Source organism: Malaclemys terrapin, chromosome 11 (genome assembly GCF_027887155.1).
Source record: "Malaclemys terrapin pileata isolate rMalTer1 chromosome 11, rMalTer1.hap1, whole genome shotgun sequence".
Classification (NCBI taxonomy): Eukaryota; Metazoa; Chordata; order Testudines; family Emydidae; genus Malaclemys; species Malaclemys terrapin.
Window position 1 is genome coordinate 63783291 of NC_071515.1, and position 22969 is coordinate 63806259.

General features: G+C 38.2%; 1 protein-coding gene across 1 annotated transcript in view; it reads right to left on the reverse strand.

Annotated features, from left to right (window-relative positions):
* The window catches only part of SLC35F5 (solute carrier family 35 member F5), a 61262-nt gene that overhangs the window by 17921 nt on the left and 20372 nt on the right, over positions 1-22969 (reverse strand). The window contains exons 7-15 of the mRNA XM_054043229.1: positions 19515-19577; positions 18575-18656; positions 17054-17244; positions 14788-14869; positions 11849-11936; positions 10348-10412; positions 9865-9969; positions 6132-6291; positions 512-602 (exon numbers count right to left, since the gene is read on the reverse strand). Coding sequence (XP_053899204.1) covers positions 512-602; positions 6132-6291; positions 9865-9969; positions 10348-10412; positions 11849-11936; positions 14788-14869; positions 17054-17244; positions 18575-18656; positions 19515-19577 — 927 coding nt within the window. The remainder of the gene's footprint in view (positions 1-511; positions 603-6131; positions 6292-9864; positions 9970-10347; positions 10413-11848; positions 11937-14787; positions 14870-17053; positions 17245-18574; positions 18657-19514; positions 19578-22969) is intronic.

A 22969-nucleotide genomic window follows, 5' to 3' on the forward strand; every position in this document is an offset into this window, starting at 1 on the left:
TTTGTTTTTTTAATTGGGACCTCTTCATTTACAAATTTAATTTAATGTTTACCGTATTCATAAAATCTAGGATTAAGCTTTAAATTGTCCATCTTCTGCAGACATTAACCTACAGGTTTTTTACATCACTAACTGAATATTTTCAAGATATACAGGGCACAGAAAGGATTTTACACTATTAAGTTGCTGTTTAAGGATGTTGTTACATGCTGATCTACAGGTTTAGTTAAATGATTAGACCAGGTAAGGGAACTGAAGTGAGAGAGTTTGGTGATTTAAATTACTTTTCATTGAAGTTGTATTTCAGCAAGGCAAATTAAGTATGCAGTAAAAAACAAGATTAAGATACATACAGCAAGGATGACAGACAATTCAGTCTTGATAATTAACAGTAATAGGAAAATACTGTACATTGTGTACATTCAGCTTTAACACTGGCATTGCATTAAAAGACACCTACTTAGACCTGTTAATAATGCCCAAATCTTATCAGTAATCAAGTGTACATTACCTTCTGCATGCACATGTCAGCTATTATGGACAGAGGTATGGTAAGGCTTAGCGCAAGTGTGCCTATCAGTGATGAGGTAAGAAAGCAGCCCCTAAAAAAATATAAAAGTCTTATTTAAAAATTAAGACAAATACTTTAAAGTGCAGAAGAGATTTAATCAAGGTTATCTGTTAGTTAATGTTTGTTTTAAGTGTAAAGCCATAAGGTTTGTTTTCAAAAGTCCTTTGCAGGACACCTTCAAATGTGAAAGTGACTGAGCCATAGAATATGAATGAATGTTTTTTTATATATATATACAAATAAATATAATTAATATATATATTTATATAAAATATATATATATATATATATATTTTTAAATAAGACATTTCATGGAATTACTGTGAATTTGAAGTATTCTTTCACGAATTATTGGCCTAACAAAAGATCTAGAGTAAGGCTTGCCTAGTTTGAACCATTTTGGTATCAAGTTAACAGCACCCAAGATATTAAGAAAGGCTGTAAGTTAGACACTATGATCCATCAAGTCAATGATCCCAAATGTAAAACCAGGCTTGACAACAGATATCTTCATAAGAAGTATTCTGCTTTGTCATGTAAAGAATCACTGATTTAATAACTCTGTAAATGCTTATTTTCCCACTTCAGTCAATACTGTTCATTAAACTTAAACTACCTATTTAGTCATTAGTCTAATGGTATTGGATGCTTGTGGACTTCAAAATCAGTAATTAGGAAGTTTTATGGGTAATCTGGAAAAAAAAAGAACTTCTACCCTTTTTTGTTTCTTTATCTCCATCATCAAGAAACAAAGAAGGCACCAGATATATTTTTTCTATTTTAATTTAACTTCCTAATTACTAGGGCTGGTCAAAATTTTCCATCAAAACTGTTTCAACAGAAAATTGATCTTTCTACTAAAAATCAAACAAAAAACCCACAATAACTTTCGACAGACTGACCTCCTGTTAAAAACCAAAAACCCTACCCTCCTACCCACCCCAAATAAAACCTCACTACCAAACAATCCCCACACCAATAAAGTTTCTGGTTGAAAAATGCCAGGATTTTATTCAGAAATGCCACCACATTGCCTCAACGGAGATGTACTCCAGGTGTCTCAACACCCCACTCCCTGTGGGCCAAATTACATCTCTTATGATGTACTGTAGTGACATTACCAAATCAAAATTTTCTGTTTTCCACTGAAGGTTTTCAGTTTTTTGGCCAAAATGTTGACATTTTCCACAGAAAACAACCCCCTCTCCCCTGGTTATCTGACCAGTACTAATTACCAACTTTAAGAATATCAATCTATTTTATTTTTAAAAATTCAACTAAGTCTTTCCCGTGTAATTATATGGATAACTAGAGAATGAGCAGGAGTCAGGGCCAGCTCCAGGGTTTTGGCCGCCCCAAGCAGCCAAACAAACAAAAAAGCTGATATCGCGATCTGCAGTGGCAATTAGGCGGGAGGTCCTTCGCTCTGAGCAAGAGTGAGGGACCGTCCACCGAATTGCCACCAAACAGCTGGACGTGACGCCCCTCTCCGAAGTGGCCGCCCCAAGCACCTGCTTGGTAAGCTGGTAAGCTGGCCCTAGCAGGAGTGACATCACAGAAGCCATGCACATGAAACCTAGTTAATTGAAAGAGGATGTGATTTTTATTCACATCACAAAATTGTTTTATTTTTGTTAACACCTATTAAACTCAAACAGTTTGATCAAACAGTTGGAAAAGTCTTTTGGGTAAAGATTTAATGCACATGGCTCTTCAATTAAGGAATGAGAGAACCCCCATTCCAAGCCACTGGGTCCTTTTCAGAGCGACTTCCAGCAAAACAAAGACCAACAGACTGGACATGATATTTGTAAAGTTAAAAAAAAAAAAAAAAAGGGCAGAAAAAATACTTGAGAGGGGTGACGGGGGGAGTGAGGGGAAGCAAACAAATTTTAGGCCTTGTTTATAGAGCATAAAGCAGCAAAAAGCACTCTCCACTCCCCCAGAATTAAATGCACAAATCTAAATTTCCAGTTCCCGTTCACAACACTTAACTGGTAGGTACTTTCTATGACCCAACTTTAAGTTATTCCAAATACAGAAGTAATTCAACCACATAGAAATTAAGTCGTACGAAGTTTAATTCAAACCTACAAATGTGAAGAAACAAATAATTAAGACTCAAAATCTGCCACTTGGCTCTTCAGCTTATGCATTTATGCCGTTGTACGTACAGAAAAGTGTAATTAAACAAGCAAAAACAAAAAACTGGTCTTGTTGGGACTATTTGCATGAGTAAAAGGACGTTTGATGTTAACTCAAATGGATTTAGAAATATTTTAGAGAGAGTTTGGGGACAAAATGAGATTTCTCATTGACTGCATTGCCACAAAATCACTAGCTTAAATTTAGGAGCTGGGATCTCAACATTTAAATGGTTTCAGCTCAAACTAGTGTTACAACAAAAGAATATTTTTCTAATCTACACTTTGGCAATTATTATTTTTTTCCAATTTAGCAACCTTGCATCATTTTTCAGCAATGATTTAATACCATCACTAGAGAGATGTCTCTTATTAGCAAGATGGTGTATAATATTTCAAAATATCCTGTCAAATAATTAAAATCAAACTTATCAAAATACTAAGAGCCTATACTCTGTGGTGCATGTGTAACCTTCGCAGTGTGGCTCAGTCACCCCCCAGTGACTAGGCCACTCAATTCAGAACCCTTACACAAAAAACGGTTATTCACCTTCTCGTAACTGTTCTTCGAGATGCGTTGTTCATGACCATTCCAATCAGGTGGGTTCGCACTGCGTGCACAACAGCAGGAAGATTTTTCCCCTAGCAGCATCCGTAGGGTCGGCTTGGGCACCCCCTGGAGTTGCAACTTCATGGTTCCAAATATAGGGCCCTGCCGACCTCAGTTCCTTCTTGCCGGCTATTCTGACAGAGGGGTAGGAGGATGGGTATTGGAATAGACATGAACACATCTCGAAGAACAACAGTTACAAGAAGGTGAGTAACCGTTCTTTCTTCTTCAAGTGCTTGTTCATGTCAATTCCAATCAGATGACTCACAAGCCCAAGTTGAGGAGGTGGAGCAGAGTCGTCTGCTCATTGGAACACTGCTCTTCCAAAGGCTGCATTGTCTGTGGCCTGCTGGGTGATTGTGTAGCACGTGGTGAAAGTGTATATGGAGGACCATGTCACTGCTCTGCACATTTCCTGGGTGGGGACCAGCGCCAGGAATGCCGTTGAAGAGGCCTGAGCCCTGGTGGAGTGCGCAGTGATCGAAGGAGCAGGCTCCCCTGCCAGGTTGTAGCACTCACGGATGCAGGATGTGATCCACAACAAAATCCATTGAGAAAAGACAGGAAGACCTTTCATTCTGTACACCACTGCCACGAATGACTGGATAGACTTTTGGAATGGTTTAGTTCTCTCGATGTAGAAAGCTAGCGCTCTGCGGACATCCAATGAGTGAAGCCTTTGCTCCCTGCCACTCAAGTGCAGCTTAGGATAGAACACCAGGAGGAAAATGTCCCGGTTGATGTGGAACTGGGAGACAACCTTTGGGAGAAAAGCCAGGTGAGGTCTGAGCTGAACCTTGTCCTTATGGAATACCATGTAAGGAGGCTTTGATGTTAGGGTTCTGAGCTCAGACACCCGCCTAGCTGAGGTTATTGCTACCAGAAATGCCACCTGGTACATGAGAGAGAGCGTGTGCGCAGGGAGCACATTGCCAAAGTCTCAAATGGCGGCTCCAAAGGTCTGGATAAGACCAAATTGAGGTCCCAAGCTGGAACAGGCTGTCGGACCTGTGGGTATAGCCTGTCAAGACCTTTAAGGAAACGGCTGGCCAATGGGTTGGCAAAGACTGAGCATCCTTCTGCGTGTGGATGGAAGGCAGAGATGGCAGCCAAGTGAACCCTAATTGACAACACAGTCAGTCCCTGCTGCTTGAGGTGGAGAAGATAGTCCAGTATAAGTATCATCAAGGCGAGCGTCGGAGACTAATGGTGCTGCGCCGACCAGATTGAAAATTTCTTCCACTTGGCAAGGTAGGTAGCTCTTGTGGCGGGTTTCCTGCTGCCAAGGAGAACTTGTCTGACTTGATCAGAGCAAGAAAGCTCCATTGGGTTCAGCCATGGTGCTTCCATGCTGTGAGGTGGACTTACTTGAGGTTCGGATGTTGGAGACGGCCAAGATCTTGAGTTAGTATGTCCGGAAAGAGCAGCAAGGTAACTGGAGCTTCCACGGACATTTCCAGGAGTGATGTGTACCAGTGCTGGTGGGACCAAGCTGGAGCTATCAATATCACTGAAGCTTCTTCCCCCTGTATCTCGAGGAGCACCTTGTGAACAAGAGGGACGGGCGGGAACGCATATAGGAGATGGCCTCCCCAGGGGAGGAGGAATGCATCTGTGATGGAGCCTGGGCTGTGATTCAGGAAGGGCAAAACTGCTGACACTTCCTGTTGCGTTGCGTGGCGAACAGGTCTATCTGGGGAAAGCCCCACTGATGGAAGATTGAGTTCACGACGTCTGGGCGAAGGAACCACTCGTGGCCGTGGAATGACCTGCTAAGATGGTCCGCCAACTCGTTCTGTACTCCAGGGAGGTACGATGTTTGCAGCTGTATCAAGTGCTCTACACAGAATCCCACAGCATGAGGGCTTCCTGGCAAAGGGGAGAGGAGCATGCCCCCTCATTTGTTGATATAAAATATCGCCGTGGTGTTGTCTGTCATGACTGATACACATCTACCTGTTAGGTGGGCTCGGAAAGTCTGGCATGCCAGGCATACCACTCTCAGCTCTCTGAGGTCTACCACACCTGATTGGAACGGACATGAACAAGTACTCAAAGAAGAACCTCTGATCCTAGTTCTTCTGCTCATGCTGTAGAGGACTATGGTCTTAAACCCAGAAGTCTCAGGTTCAATTCCTACTGTTACTGACCCGTCCGCATTACACATTATCCTAGATTTCCTTTGTTTACTGACTTGCTGATTCACAATTCATCTCCTAGTGATTAATGCAAGCTAATAAGATACCAGTAGAATCATTTTTCAAAGATCTAATTTAGTTAAACTTTTAAACTATGAAAGTACTTAATTTACTGGATATGATTCTTGCATTACCAGTATACTGCAAGAGCCTGGAATTTAAATAATAGTTATAACGTAAACTCAGATAATCCAAGATGATTAATGCCCACCTTTTTTTCCGTAAGTGTATTGTTTCAGCAGAAATCAGCACAAGAACACTACAATTTCAGTATAAACAGGATCCTCAAAATTTCTTCATCTTTCCTCATAACATTTTTATATTGTTTGCCAATTATAAAATTATTAAACTACTGGGTTTATTCTTCTTAGTTCTAAATAATATGTACACTAGTTTCTTTCTATAATCTCAAGCCATTTTCTCTTTACAATTATCAGGCTAACGGCTCTTAAACCGTACTTTATGATGTATCAGATGACTTCCTCTAAGTCAGACTGCCTTTACCGTTCACTGGAAAACAAACACAGCCTAATCATTCTGACACCGCAGCAGCTCAGTTTTTAAGTAATGTATCAGAGGACAACTTACATGAAGTAAACAGTACATACCACAGCCAGAGGAATTCTGACAGAACTGTTCCAATAAGGCCATTAATGACAATGCACATCAATACCAATTTATTGGGAAACTCAAAGGCCTCGAATCCAGTATAATGAAGTAGGAAGAAACCTGGCCATAGCAGCAGCAGATTGAAGAGGCCTACAAAACCTGAAAATAAAAATCAAATTAATGTTAGCTTCCTTTCAGTTTCATCATAATTATTTATTTACCTCCTTCTCCCCTTACTTGGCTTCCCTCACAGTCCAAATGTCTGGCAAGAGCTGCAGAAAAACTATCTTAATAGGTTATTCCTATTCCTGGGAAAAGGACTACAGGAATCTTTAACTGAAAATGGTAAGCAATATTTAAATATTTACAATATGCGATACTTTTAGTAGTTTCCCAAGTTCAGAATGCGTATTTGGCTTTCCACAAGTAAAGCAATCTTCCATTTTAAAGATTCCAACAAGAAAGAATTTACACTAGCAACAGGGATGATCTAGAGCATGGGGAATCTAGGGTGTCACGACCACCATCATTTTTTAATGGCTAAATGGGAGATGGTCCCATAACTATTGAGAAGGACTCCTGAAGCTTTTTTTCAATTCCAACACAGGGTCACAGTATGACAGCTGGTCTAGTAACAAGGCATAAAACAGTTTAAAAAAAACAACAACAAAGCTCTACCATGGACTTTTAAAAAGTGGTGCTGGTCAGTAAGCGCTCCTGACTGAATCCAACTGTTCATTTGAAACAGGGGTGCTTTGGACAGTTACACAAGGGTCATAAGAATAAAATATGGTCTGAGAAAATAGGTTGTCAGTGCCTACATGTGAAAAGAGAACTAAAAGATCAAACTTTGGAAAAAAAGGTTGGGAATTTAATTCCAGGTTAATGACTACTACTTTGGGTTTCAAAGCTTGGTGCATGAACCACTGGTGGTCAATGAACAACTTACTCATAGGTCTGGAAAAACTAGCTGACTACATGGTGCTGGTTTTACTTGTTTCCAACTGTTAAAATTACTTTAAACAGGACAACTAAAATATATATTCAATACCTTAACTTTTTGATAAAAGTAACTGCAGGAGTTGCCACAGGAATGCTAATAGTATTGCCAATGAAAAAGGTGATGGTATAAAAGATATGGTCTACCTCACGAGGATCAGCAAATTCTTTATCTATTGGGACAACAGTTCTGTTTCTCAAGTGAAATAACAGAATCATAGATATGTAATGCTGGAAGGTACCTCAAAAGCTCATCAAATCCAGCCCCCTGTGCTACAGCAGGACCAACTAAACCTAGACCATCCCAGACAGGTGTTTGTCCAACCTGTTCTCCAAAACCTCTAATGGAGATTTCACCTCCCTTGGAAGTCTACTTCAGAGTTTAACTACCCATATAAATAGAAAGTTTTTCTCTATTGCCTATCCAGATCTCCCTTGCTGCAGATTAAGCCCATTACTTCTTGTCCTATCTTCAGTGGACATGGAGAACAATTGATCACTGTCCTCTTTATAATAGTCCTTGACATATTTGAAGACCGTTATCAGGCCCCCATCTCAATCTTCTTTTCTCAAGCCTAAACATGACCAATTTTTTAAACCTTTCCTCATAGGTCACATTTTCTAAAGCTTTCGTCAACTTTTTTGCTCTCCTCTGGACTCTCCAATTTATCCACAACTTCCAAAAGTGTGGCACCCAGAAATGGACACAATGCTCCAACTGAAGTCTTGCGAGTGTTGAACACAATAATATAATTACCTCCCATGTCTTACATATGACACTGCTATATATACACTCTAGAATGATACAAGTCTTTTTAACAAATGCAACACATTGCTTACTCATTCAATTTGTGATTCACTATAAACTTTAGATCCCTTTCAGCAGTACCACCTTTTAGCCAGCTATTCCTCTTTCATAGTTGTGCATTTGAGTTTTCCTTCCAAAGTGAAGTACTTTGCACTTGTCTTTATTGAATTTCATACAAATTCTCCAATTTGTCAAGGTAGTTTTGAATTCTAAGCCTGGCCTCGAAAGTGCTTGCAACCCCTCCCAGTTTGGTGTCATCCACAAATTTTATTAACATACTTTCCACTCCATTATCCAAGTAATTAATGCAAATATTAAACAGTAGCAGACTCAGAACTGTAGCAGAGTAGCAGACTCTGGAACCCCACTAAATGTACTCACCTTACAGTAATTTCATCTAAAATGCTTTTCCCTTGTTTGCTTATGAGAAAGTCATGTGGGATTATTTCAAAAGCTTTACTAAAAATCCTGATATATCACATCTACTGCTTCCCCTTATCCACTGTGCCAGTAACACTATCAAAAAAGGGAAATCAGGTTGGCTTGGGATGATTTGTTCTTGATATATTCATACTGGCTATTCCTTATAACCCTCTTATTCTCTAGGTCAAGAATAGCCTATATTCTGTTAAGGTCCAAATGTCTTGACTACCCTTGCTCTAGGTGATTACAAACTGATTGTTTAATAATTTGTTCTACTATCTTTCCAGGTATCAAAGTTAGACTGACTGGTCTGTAATTTCCCAGAGATCCTTAAGTACCCTATCATAAATTTCATCAGGGCCTGCCAATTTATCTAAATATTCTTTAATCTGTTCTTTCCCTATTTTGGCTTGCGTTCCTTCCCCCTTGTTGTTAATATTGATTGTATTGAGTATCTGGTCACAATTAACCATTTTAATGAAGACTGAGCAAAAGAGGCATAAAACACTTCAGCCTTGTTTATGGCATTAGTTAGCTCTCCTTCCCCTCTAAGTAGTGGACCTACACTCTCCATCTTTCTCTTGAGCCTAACATACTGAAAGAACCTCCTCTTATTGCCACATGTCCTTTGCTAGGTGTAACTCATTTTGTGCCTTACCTTTTCTAATTTTGTCCCGACATGCTTATAACATTCTTTTGTACGCCTCCTTAGCAATTCATCCATGTTTCCACTTTTTGTAGATATTTTTGCAGATTACTAATTTTGCAGATAGTTCCTTAAAGCCTCACTAATTAGCACAAAGACTGGGAGACTCATTGCAAATTACTGATTTCTGTGAATTAGCAAGCAACTGAACACAAATGTACTATGGTCATTTATTTCATCATTTAGTTTTTATTTATATTTCATGATATACTAGTACATTTGAAATTTTACTAATATGAAAACTCACGATAGCATTTTGCTATTAAGTCTGCTCAGAGGCAGGGACAGAACACTACATTTTTGCAGGTTAGTAAGACTCTATGGCACCATATATGGCTTCTGGTTTGCAATTTGGACTTCAGAAATTATGGCATTGCAAAGTGAAGTGACCATATTGAACTGCTCACTACAAAACCTGCACTATAACAAAAAGTTCAGCATACCAATCCAGTTTTTATTCAATATAAAAATACATCACAGGAATTAGCAACAGAGGCATACTCACTTTATCACTGATGGCCTTACACAGAGATGTGTCAAGCACCTGAGATTCCCACTGACTACAGTGAGAGCTGCTGCTCAACACTCCTCAGGATCAGGCCCTAAGAACTGACTAGTACTGAGAATACTCAAAGATTAAGGCCCTAAACCTGTAAACACATATATGCATAACTTTACATGCATGTTTAAGTATTTATAAGATTGGGGACTGAAGAGCAAGGGACTCAGTTATTCTATAAACAAAAGTTTTGTTTTCAATATTGTCATTGCTATATTAAAATATTGCTGTTCTTACCAAAGAACATTGGTATATCAAGCTTATCTTCTCTGTCTACTTTTCTTTTTATCATAACTATATAGACAGCATACAGCATTGCTCCTACAAGAGACCATAGGGAACCTGTAAAAGTTGAAAAATATTATTTTAAGACAAATGGGTTAGGCATAGTGTTATGAATCTGACTATCATACTTAAATCCCTCTACTGGGCAATTTTCTAATTGTAATAGTTTATTATAGAATCCATTACTATATAAAATGAATTAAACTTATGAAGATATGACCCTCTACATGCATATATTGAAAGGGTATTTAATAAAAAACATTCCTTAAAACAAGCCACTTTCAGCAGTCAATCTTCCAGAGTCTAATACATGATAGATTTACACTGCATTTCCTTCTCCCACCCTGTAGTTTTGAGCAGTTTAAAAAAAACTGTTACATTTATCTTGGTATTACAATTTACAGTATAAAATTTTAAAAAAAATATTTAATATACCTATTGTACCTCTTCCTGGAGATTTCTCAGACCCAGAGAAATTAACAAGTACTACACCGCCAATGCTAGGAAAAAACATCATCAACTATTAAGGCATACCACAGTTTTATTTATTTATTTATTTTTTAAATCTGTCACACACGCACAGCAACAAATAAAGACACCAGTTTTTAGATATCTGTAATTAGATTGAACACAGCTTTTGGTGAACCTGTGCTTTAAGGCCTACTCCAGAGCTCAATTAAATCAATATGATTCTTTGCACTGACTTCCCTGAACTATGGATCAGGCCTTTGAGAACAACGCTGACACGTCACAAATGATGTGCATTAATTAAAAACATCTGCATTTTATTTAGGATATTTACTATCTATTCCAGTATTTTCTCACTTTCTCTTCACAAACATCATTATCTCAAGGCGAGGTCACACTGACTATTCTGCTGTTTTCCACGCACTTCTGACGTGAGCCCTGCTTCTACAGGTCTCGCGATATCAGGCTAAGACTTGACAGAACAGTTGCTCTGTCTCTGACACTTAAATGGCTGCACTTAAACCCTCTTTCTTTTACTGCTTCCACACGATATTAAGTTTCATTAAACGTCTAATGCTTTCCATCTGCATTAAAACAAAATCTAAAATTAACTATCAGACAAATGTGTTAGCATTTATTATATAATAATTTTATAACCAAATCCTATGGTTATATCTTAAATTAGGTTAAATGACCACTAAAACATAATTGCTTAAAGATGTCCTGCCCATTACAGTTGAGCAGTACATTCACTTTAACTGACTAATAAAACAAAAGAATCTGAAGCATATCACCATTTTCGTATACACACTATATACTTGGCCAAAACTCCACTGACACAGAGTGGAGAAGAAAAAAAAAAAATAGTTCAGAGCAGATCTGTAAAATCTGACAGCTGAGAGTTTTGAATGATAGCGGAACAAAACTGTGAAACTATCCAGATTACCCATATATCACAGCATCATTTCTCCTAACCCATCTAAATATTTAGAAATTACTTAAGTATCATGCACACAACTTTCAGACACAAACATTAAAAAAGTCAAAATTAGGTGAACTTCAAATTAGCTCTCTAATGCTGCACACCAAAGTCATCTGACCCAAAAAATGGGTTCAAGTGAAAATATATAGCAAAACAAGTCATTCCAGAGCAGACAAGTAACACCACAAGGTTCCAGCAGTGTCTAGTCTTCAGCACCTAGCATATAGGGAATTCTATTAAAGAAAGGTTTATATTTAGAGGGAGGAGATTCCTGGTCAGAGCAGTTGTCAAAAAAAGTGAAATTTTAAACAGGCACTCTTCGACATTTTATTTTCTTTAAAAAACTTGCCAAGATCTGCTACTCTTGAAATAACAACATTCTTCACCAAATAAATTGAACTATCTCAAACAGCTTAAAACAGTACCAGCTTGTTTAGGGGTAGAGTCAGAGAAGGGGTGTTGGAGATTAAGAGTTCATATTCCTACCTTAAAACGACAGCTAACAGTTTGGAAAGGGTAAACCGATCTCCACTGTTACTTGGAAACACTGCAGCTAAGATTAAGGTAAAAAGTCCTGTAAGAGAAAATAAAAAGGTGTAACATCTTTTCAAGCTTTATTACTAACCTGTTCAATAAACTGTACTACCACTATCTCAAATTTATTTTAAATGTTGTCTAATCACTTCAGATTAGTTTCCATACTTTTAATCTGAATTTTTGCAACAGAATTAGTATGTCAGTTTGTCTCTAATTTTCTTGTAATGCTACATGTTTACAGTGTCTAAATTGAAACTCAAAATCTATGCCCCAGATAAGTAAAAATACATTTAACAAAAATGAAGATTGCAATTTAAACATGCAAAGGAAATAAACTCAGTTAAGTCTTTAAAAAAAAAAAATCAGCCCATGTCAAAACCAGTGTATATTGGAATTACACTTTTTAAATAGCAATAACTAAAGCGGTGCACTATTCTTGGGTTGTGATAAATGTAAGTATCAGCTTTGAAAGACAGTCTAATTACACGTTAAAGCAAAACTGTGGAGCAATTAGTGTCTGTCATACTATGATAAAATTAGACAGTCTCACTGAACATGTAAAAAAAACCTATTTAGAGAACTTGTTGATGTCCATAGTAGGAACAGATTATGGTTTCTGGGTCAACAGAAATAGGAAAGATACAAAAAAAGAGCTCATATAGTTTTAAATTAAGACACTTCAATGGCAGGAGTAACCATTTCCTAAAAACACTGTAGCCTGGTACTACTTCTCACCCCTCCAAACAGTGGAATTGACTGGTTCTAATTATGAATCCCCTGCAAATTTACCACTGTAAAATAAACCTTTGTTTTTATGTTGCAAACTTGAAAGAGTGCTAGATTTTTGTTTTGTTTTCAGTTCAAAAGCAGATTTTTTTTCCTTAAAGGAGATCTGCAAGTGTAAAATTCACAAAACTAAAATTAGAATTATGTCCTTAATGCCTCCAGTGACCAGCATCAGGGTATACAGCAGAGCCTCCATTGAAATTACTCTCATTCCCACCCTTCTTTGGGTTATTGTAGCCCAGACCTGTCATATTATCACCAGCTCTTTGCAGCACAGCAGCTGTGCCATTTGGTTCAGATCACATACACAATACTCACTTTGGCCTTGGCTACACTTGCAAGTTACAGCGCTGTAAAGCCTCCCCCAGCGCTGTAACTCACTCCCTGTCCACACTGGCAGGGCACTTACAGTGCTGTATATCCCTGGGTACACCGCTGCAGGTACTCCACATCTCCGAGAGGAATAACAGCTGCAGTGGAGTGGCTACGACTCACGGGTGTGAGTGTAAACGCTTGCAGCGCTGTACTAATCACCTTGTCAACTGGCCAATCCTCTCCATTGTTGTGACCGACTGCAGGAATGCGGAAGTGCGGGTTTCAAAGCTCATACCACAGAGAAAAGCAAAGAGTTTGCAGCTTGCTTTGAGTAAATAAATGAATGAGCAGGGGGCCAGGAGTTCGGAACTTGCAAAATAGAGAGCTGACACGCTCCAAAAAGCACTCTCTCTCCCCCCACACTCCCTGTCACAATTCACCCCACCCTCCCCGTTTTGAAAAGCACGTTGCAGCCATATGAGTGCTGGGATAGCTGCCCATAATGTAGGGTTACCATACGTCTGGATTTTCCCGGACATGTCTGGCTTTTTGGGCCTCAAATCCCCGTCCGGGAGGAAATCCCCAAAAGCTGGACATGTATGGGAAAATAGGGAGGGAGGGCCCGGCGGTGCTCGGCCAGGGCCGGGGCTGCTCGGCTGGGGGTGCTCGGCGGCGCTGGGCCGGGGGTGCTCGGCTGAGGGCCGGGGCCCCAGGGCCCGAGCCGCGCAGGAGACGCCGGGGCCAGAGCCTCTTGGCCTGGGCCGGCTGGCCGGCCGACCGCCAGGAGCCGCTTGGCCAGGGGGGCCGGACTGGGCTGAGCCTCGCCCCAGCCCCAGCTTACCTACTGCCTCCCTGTTTCAGGCTTCCCGTGAACATTTGATTCGCGGGAAGCAGGGGAGGAGCAGGGGGTGGAACATTCAGGGGAGGGGGCAGGGCTGGCGGCGGGGACTTTGGGGAAGGGGCGGAGTTGGGGCGGGGCCGGGGCCCCGTGGAGTGTCCTTTTTTAAAACTAAAATATGGTAACCCTACATAATGCACTGCTCCCAACACAGCTGCAAATGGTGCAAGTGTGGCCACACCACTGCACTGGCAGCTGGCAGTGTGGACAGACTGCAGCGCTTTTCCCAACGCAGCTGTACGAAGACAGGTTTACCTCACAGCGCTGTACAGCTGCAAGGGTAGCCAAGGCCTACATATAGTCTACGCGAGTATACTGCTTTCCCCCTCCCCATTTAAAAAAAAATTACATTGTAAATTTTATTATTGTTCTCATACCAATTAAAACTTAAAAGTGTATAGAAACTGCAATAGTGATCAGCTTAAAGACAAAAAAACAAGGAAATTTTGCACATCGATTTCAGGTGTGGCTCCGTGTCCAAGAAAAGTAGCTCAGTTTTAAAACTGAAATTTCTTCTGTACATGAAGGATTTTCTTTTCTTTTTTTTTTTTTTTAAAAGAATAAGTTGCAGCCACCTAAAAGGTCAGCTTTCCGTGCAACTACTACAGTCCAAATAGTATCCTAACTATAAAAATGTAATGTACTTGCAGAGCTATATAAAGACAAAAGAATGCAAGTTGCAAAGTGGTAAGACATAAAGATAGTAAAATAATTTGCAACAATATACGGAATGCTTCTAAGCTATCATGTTTGTTTTTTTAAACTTTACGCTTCTCAAAGATACACATAATAGTCAATTTAATGAAATAGTGCTGGCATAACAAAAAAAGAGCTCTAATTTATAAACCGCTATTTCAGTAGTTCTTATAATGCACATTTGGTATCTTACCAGAGGTTGAAGATACGATATTAACTATGGCAACTTGTGCATGTAAGAGTGCTTCTTGATAAGAGAAGTTTGCCAAAAACCACTGCAGAACAAGGAAAGTAGTTTAATGAATAAATGGATAATCACAAAAGGTATTAAAACAGTCTGTTTTGCCTGTGTATTAACTCCTGCAATTTTTAGATTTTTTTATATTTACCAGAGTTATCACTTGAACCAGTTTACACAAAAATCAATCAGAACAAGACTTTCACACAAGTCCTTTTGTCTTATAAATAACAATATCAATTTCTAATTGTTATTAAGAAGAGGCAGAGGCATTAAGTAGCAGAGGTGAAAACAGGCAACATGAACAGTTTCAGTGGCATCTACAAGAAAGTAATTATTGCAGACTTTTAAAAAATTAGACGCTGGAGATAATCAGTGAAAATAGCAACTGCAAGTCAGCAACAACCAAAAAGCAAACAACTTAGTCTGAAGTCATCATTTTCAAACTGTTTGCAAAAACTGAGAGAAACTACTTATTTCCATAAAACTCAAAAGGTTAAATTAACTATCATCCCATTTAAATGGATTCATATACTGCGGTCCTATAACATCTTAAGTACACAAACAAACAAGCATCTCCAAAATAGAGATAATACAGTGTACAGATCAATTATTTAACAGGTATTCTGTGAGGATTAAATGTTTGTAAAATACTTTGTAAAACAGTAAATATTAGATCATGTAGTGGGCAAGAGCTCATTAATAATGTTATACCAAAGATGTTCTTAGTTCTCCCAAAAATTATTTCAAAAAGATTTTACTTTTTGAATGATGACCAAGAAAAATACAGCAGTAGATACAGCCGAGGTACCTTTTAGAAGCAACTGCAAAAGCAAGAGCAGTATCATTTAATTTGTTTGTAAACAAAAAAGAATAATCTTATTCCAGACAGTTTTTAAATATATATGCATAAATAGAAAATAAATCTTAAAAAGATAGTTACTTTATAATCTCCTTTGTATACATGAAATATGAAACTAGTTTTCCTTTAAATTCTATGGACATCCTCTCAATATATGCATCCATCTCAAGAAATTCCAGTTGTCATATCACTGTCTTCTGGTCAGTACACCAGTTAAAGCCACCTCCTGAACCGCTATACCGTGAAGTATCTCCTGCTGTCCAAAGAGCTATGTGTGGCTTGCTCTTAACCATATTTTAAATAAAATGTCTCTAGCAGTACAGTGGGGCCACTGTTAGAAGGGCCACCACTGCTTTGTTACCCTCCTCTTCAGTGTTGGCTCTTAGGAAACATGCCACTCTCACCTCTGTGTTTCCATGACACTGAGAACTGCTGCAGAAGTACACCTCTACCCAGATACAACGCGACCCAATATAACACGAATTTTGATATAACACGGTAAAGCAGTGCTCCGGGGGGGCGGGGCTGTGCACTCCAGCGGATCAAAGCAAGTTCAATATACCGCGGTTTCACCTATAATGCGGTAAGATTTTTTGGCTCCCGAGGACAGCTTTATATCGGGACAGAGGTGTATGTGAAGATGACCGGTCTGCTGATGAGGATAAAGACATCTTGCAGCCCTACCTATTCTCATTGGGGAGAGTTGAGGATATCCTCTGCCCCAAGCCAAACATCTTCACATCACTGCATGGTGGTGTATAATGCCACAGGATGAGACAGACAATGTGGTGGCAGCTTTCAAGAGGTTCCACAGAAAGAGAGCAGGGCAACAGCTATATTTATAGGTCCTTTCTCCTTCTCCACCCCCAAACTGAAAGGCAGTTCTACATGCTATATCCATGAAGTTGTAGGTACAGTCAGGGCTCGGCCCCACTCCTCTATACAAGGAAGAAACAACAGCTGGTGTTTAAGTAACCCTGGATTTCTGCCCGGGCAAGACTAGTGAGTGACTTGCCACACCCATTCCGAAGAGTGGAGTAAGACATAATTTACAATGGCCCTGCCAGCAGTAGAACCTGTGCTACAATTAAATGCAAGCCTGAAAACCCACTGTACTGTTCAGAATTGCATTTTAGGGAAGTGCAGATAAGAGAGGTTATGCTGCATTTAGCATATATATATATATATATATATATATATATATATATTATATATATATATAAATATAAAATAAGAAAAACACTGAAAAAAAATAGACCACAATCCAACGTTAAATACAAGTTCATTTTCATTACTATGTAAAACAGTTCAATATTTGTAGCTATACTTAATAATTTTCTTAAAGAACAAAGGACATACCACAAAGCAAAAGAAAAAGCTGATTTTTGCTACTTGAGTTGCAGTGAGTTTCCCTACAGTTTTTAATATTGATTCCTGCTCCTTAACAGTTGGATATGACATGCGAGACAACTTTGCTTCCAATGCATGGCTCGATGGGAGTTGTCGAATCTCCATAACATTACTGAACCTTACACGAGGCTTTTTGGGAGCTTAAGGAAAAAACAAAGTGGCACATGATCATTCAACTTTTCACTCTATTACACAGAAAAGAAAAGAAAAAAAAGGAATGTTTGATCCCATTGATTACAGCAGTTCACAAATGACATGAAGCTTCTCCCTCCAACAAAAGATTTTCTTTAATTCTTTTTTTAACAAAATAGTATTTATACCACTTGATAGGGTACTAATGAAAAAGGATCTCATAATTGTTTTAAATAATTATTATGGTCTGTTCAGAGTAACTCCTTTGAAACGCGACAATGAAGCCTGTTACTTTATTTTTCCCTCTACTTTGTATGCACATTGTATTTTTAAAAATGCACAATAGTTTAAGTTCTAATAATTTTGTTTTAAAGAAATTAACATCAGATGTTAAAAGCTGCATAAATTTGCATGCATGGGAAAATTAAAGTTATGTTTTTGATCTTACAATGTTGCCTGTACCAAATTAAACTGATAAAAAGATTCCACGACACAAGTAGTGGTTAAGTTAACAATAAAAGAATTAGCTCAGTGACAGAGTGATAATGATTTGAACTTCCATTTTCTAGTCCTGTGATGGTGCCCTGGCCCCTCTGAAGTCAATAACTTCATCCTGGGGCCAGGATTTCACCTGATTTCTTGTTCTTTAGACAAGCAGGGCTACAGAGGCAACAAAACCAGGCCCTAGGCAAGAGACACTATCTTGTGTTGTTGAAGAGTCTGGCTAGTGTCTCTCAGGAAAAAAGTACCCCATACAGTTATGCTAAACTGTAAGAAAAGGATGGTTGCAATATAGCATTCTGAGGGTAGGAGTGTTACACAGATCCTTGAAGTTTCAGTAGGAATCTGGAAGACTTTTCAGGTTTGGAGAATGGGTCAAAGAATCTAATAGTTACATCAGACAGGTAACTTTTATATACGAACAAGAGTTATTGTTTTTGTTTCCATTTAATAAACAATACTAATTATAACAGTGTCTCAGGTTTTTCTATAGCACCTATTACTGTTGTAGCTGACAATATGCACAGCTATCCATTAAAAATTTTTTTTTTAAACGCTGACCAACGTAGCTGTTAACCTAACTTTTAAGTTAAAACCAACTCTAAAAGCGCGTGTGTGTGGGGGGGGGGGGGGGGGGGAGGGAGGGAGGAGGAGAATCCCAAAATTCCACCCCAGGAAAGGCAAAGAAATGAGGCTGGACACCTATGGGGATTTGCTCACAGAGACCAGGAACAGAATAGTGGTGGAGCTAGCTCTGCAACCACAACAGGGGCAATACAGACACAAAAATAGGCCCTGTACCAGAGAGCATTTCGAAATTCTGAAGTCTTTACTCACTTTTTTCAGTATCACTATTAGCACTGCCACTCTTTTCACTTGGCAAGTCATGAAACTTTACAGGAACATACAAAGGTTCACTCTGAAATGCAGCAGGACAAGTAGCATATGCAGTTAAACAGACATTGAAACTGTTAGCCAAACTTATCTTAGGATACCTGGAAACAAAATACTAAAGGAAAAACAAGTTCCATAAAATAGCAAGACAGTCAGAATTTTTAAGCAGTATCAACATCTCTCTACCAAGTCTCTTCACTACTACTAAGATATTTCACCTTCTAGTACATATATAAAAATACATGACCAACCTATTTTAGAATATATTTTAAATCCACTAAGTAAACTTTTTTTTTTTTTTAAGTTAATATTTTAGACCAGTCCAAATATAGCAGCTAGCAGGCAGGTCCCAATAAGATTTAAAAATGAAGACTGACAAAAATCACCTATATAGTAAACCTGGCTGTAGTTTATTTCAGAGGAGGAAAGATGACAGTCCATTTCTCTTTCAAGTTGTAAGATGGAATCATGAAATGTTAATGTGTTCACCTCCAGCTGAATCACTGTTGCACAGCTTTGGATTTGAAAGCTGTTTGGATTTATCACTGGCTCTCCACATTTTGCTTTGCAAAAATTGAGCTGAACCTGGGAATGTATCCCTCGTATGACACACTGATATTTCTTTCATAGTCCAATCTAAATTCAATTAATGTTTTATTTCAGAGAGATCCCACGTCTCCCACTATGAGTAGCATTATTTCTTGCATGACACATTACTGCCATTTTAACTAAATGCTTTTCAGTCATTTTGATTAAAGAAGAAATGTAACTAATCTTATTTCCTGAATACCTGCAAATTTAAGTATACAATTTTTAACATAGGATGGAAATAATCGACAAACATAGTGGTGTCTTAATCATACAAAAAAATTAAGGGACTTACCAAAGAACTGTTTACAGTGTTATCTGTTGTACAAGCAGCAAAATAACCTTCAGCATCTGCAAACTAATTAGAGATTTTACATTTAAAATTCTAAGAAGTCGTAAAATTTTAATATAAAATGCTAAGTAAAAAAATGTTTACATTGTAGTCTACCATAGTTTAGTCACAAAATACTGAAAAGGAAAAATAACTATAAAGTTGATTAATATTTTACAAGCCAACAGAGAAGATCAGCAACAGCAAAACTAGGTCTTGTTCTGCAAAGAACTCTATAAAAGCAATTCCCTACTGGCTTAACACATAATCTATATATAACTGTTTCTTATCAGAAATGCTGAAGGAATTATTGAATTTAATGTCTATAAATATATTAGGTTGGTGCACACAGCATTGTTTTAAAACAGTCAAATGTCTAATAGTACAGCTTTCAGTAACAAGCAGGGTAGATAAAAATCAATGATTTTTTAAAAAATAAAGAGTGTTGGATTTTTATTTAAATCAGATTTTTTTGATAAAATGCTTTTTGAGAGAAAAACCTATCTAAAGATAGTTTTAACTAAGATACGTTATAGCTCAAAGATATCTCATCATGGAATAGGGGTTATAAATTCTAATTCTATAGAATGAGACAATATATTAATGTAATGTTTAAGAAAAATTTTGTAAATGAGTTCCAATAGTTCATGGATTAGGAACCCAATTTTATGGGGTTCCAGGGGCTTCTATATAGATTATTTAAGTTAATCTTTCTATCTACCCAATGGGACTCAGTGCTCAGTCTAGATTCAAGATACCATCAGAGATGCTTAGATTTGCAGTTCTCAAACTGGATTTGTGTCTCCAGAGAGAACATGCTTGTTAACAACAAAAATGTTTTTTAAAAAATAAATAATATTTGGAGGTGAGAAATAACGGACCTCAACCCTATTGTCCCTCTGCAAATTTATGTACACAGATTCAATCTCTAAAAGTTCTCTCTAAAAGTGCAAAGTTTCAAAAAGTTCAATGAATAGAAGATGGTTGGGAGCAAAATAGATCTGGACAAGGAGAAGGAAGTCTGGAGATAAATGTGAGAAGGGAGGGACAGGCAGTAGAAACAAAAGTGAAACTGTTTGAGCAGCATATTCCAGAAGTCTTTAGGTCTTTCTGAGTGTAGCCTTCATTGATTTGAGATCTGCCATACCATTCTCTCACTAGAAGGGAAAACCTAAAATGGCAGCAGGCCATAAAAGAGACCCAGTTTGGGAATATTTTAATGAAGTTCCTCTACCCGTGGGTAAGACAGGCATGAGGGCAAAATGCAAACAGTGCAACAAAGAAATGCAAGGTCTGGTTGCCCGAATGAAACGACATCATGAGAAGCGTCCCTTCTCAGCAGGAAGCTGTGTTGAAGATGATGAAAGAAACATGTCTGAACATGCAGGATCTTCAGGTTAGTAAACTTTATTTCATACTTCTTTCTTAAAGACTGCCTGTTTTCCTTCTGGACTATTCTTGAATTCTCATGTTTGAGCAAAATATATAGTGGTTACTCTATAGTACTATCATTTTAGATGCAGTTGTGATAAAAATTAAATAGCTGAAATAGGCAGATCTTCCTTTTACAATTTCACCTTTAAAGTAGTACTGTGTCAGTGAATGCAATGAATAATACTAAATGAGCAGTGTGGTAATAGTAATTAAATAACTGCATTGACTTATTTTGTTTAGGAGAATCCATCCTCAACATACAGAATTCTGAAGACTATCCACCTTCAAGATCACCATCATTTTCAAAAGTTTCAGAGTTATCTGCCAATGATAGTGTTTCAGTCACATCATCTATATCACATAGCCACAGTATATCACCTGTAGCAAAAAGAAAAGAAAAAAATCTCCATCATCCAGAAACAACCATAGATAAATTTGTGACAAGAACCAGCAGATTACAAAAAGAGGTAATTGATGAAAAAATTGCCCAGTTTATTTATGGAACAAACTCTCCTTTCCGCATGATTGAGAACCCACACTTCATTAACATGGGTCAGTCATTAAGACCAGGATACAGTCCACCCAACAGAGCAGATGTCATAGGCAAATTGCTGGATAAAGTGTATGAAAGAGAAATTGAGCAGTGTGCAAAAGGTCTAGAGGGTGAAATTGTTAACCTGAGTCTTGATGGGTGGAGCAATGTCCACAATGATCCTGTTGTATGTGCTTGTGTGACAACAGAAGAAGGGAATGTCTTCTTTACAGAAACAACTGATACATCAGGAAATGCACACACAGCAGAATACTTACAAGAAGTAGCAGTAAAAGCTATAACAAACTGAAAAAAAAAAATCAAATGTCTAGTACGCATCTTGGACACAGACAATGCTGCAAATGTATCCAAGATGAGAAGAAATTATTTAGAAGAGAGTCCCGAACTAATAACATGCGGTTGCATGCTCATTTGATGCACCTCGTAGCCAAAGACTTCAGTGTTCCAGAAACAAAAGCTAATGTTGAAATTGCAAAATGCTTCCATAACAACCACTTTGCAGCAGCTGCTCTGAAAAAAGTGGGAGGAACCAAGCTAATACTCCCACAAGACGTGAGATAGAATTCAGTAGCAGACTGTTTTGAGCACTATATCAAGAACTGACCTAATCTGATGACTGTTGATGAACAAAATCATGAAAAAAAATAGATGGCACTGTCACAGCCGAAGTTCTCAACATTGGGCTTAAGAGAAATGTTGAACACATGCTGAGTACCCTGAAGCCTGTTTCTGTAGCCTTGAACAAAATTCCGGGGAAATAGTTGTTTTATTGCTGACGCTGTTGGAATTTGGAAGGAACCGAGTGAGAGCCTAAAAAGAGAAATATGCAATGACCGAGTTAAATTACAAGCATTATAAAAAAAAAAAAAAAAAAAATGGGACAAGCACTATCTCCAGTTCATTTTCTTGCAAATATTCTCAATACTCGGTACCAGGTTCAAACCTTAACTGCTGAAGAAGAGGAGTTGGCTATGACATGAACAAACAGCAATCATCCCTCCATAACACTAACTATAATAAAATTCAGAGCTAAGGGTGAACCATTCGAGAAATGACAGATTTCAGAGTAGCAGCTGTGTTAGTCTGTATCCGCAAAAAGAACAGGAATACTTGTGGCACCTTAGAGACTAACAAATTTATTAGAGCATAAGCTTTTGTGGGCTACAGCCCACTTCTTCGGATGCATATAGAATGGAACATATATTGAGGAGATATATATACACACATAGAGAGAGCATGAACATATTCAAGAAATGTGTGTTTGCTGATGACGTTTTAAAGAAAGTCACACCAGTGAACTGGGTGGAAGTCACTTAAGCACTTGGATTCAGAGACTGTTGAAGTGATAATATCATTTTTAACAACAGTAGCTTCTTCTGCTGGTGTAGAAAGAATATTATCTTCCTTTGGACTAATTCATTCCAAATTGAGA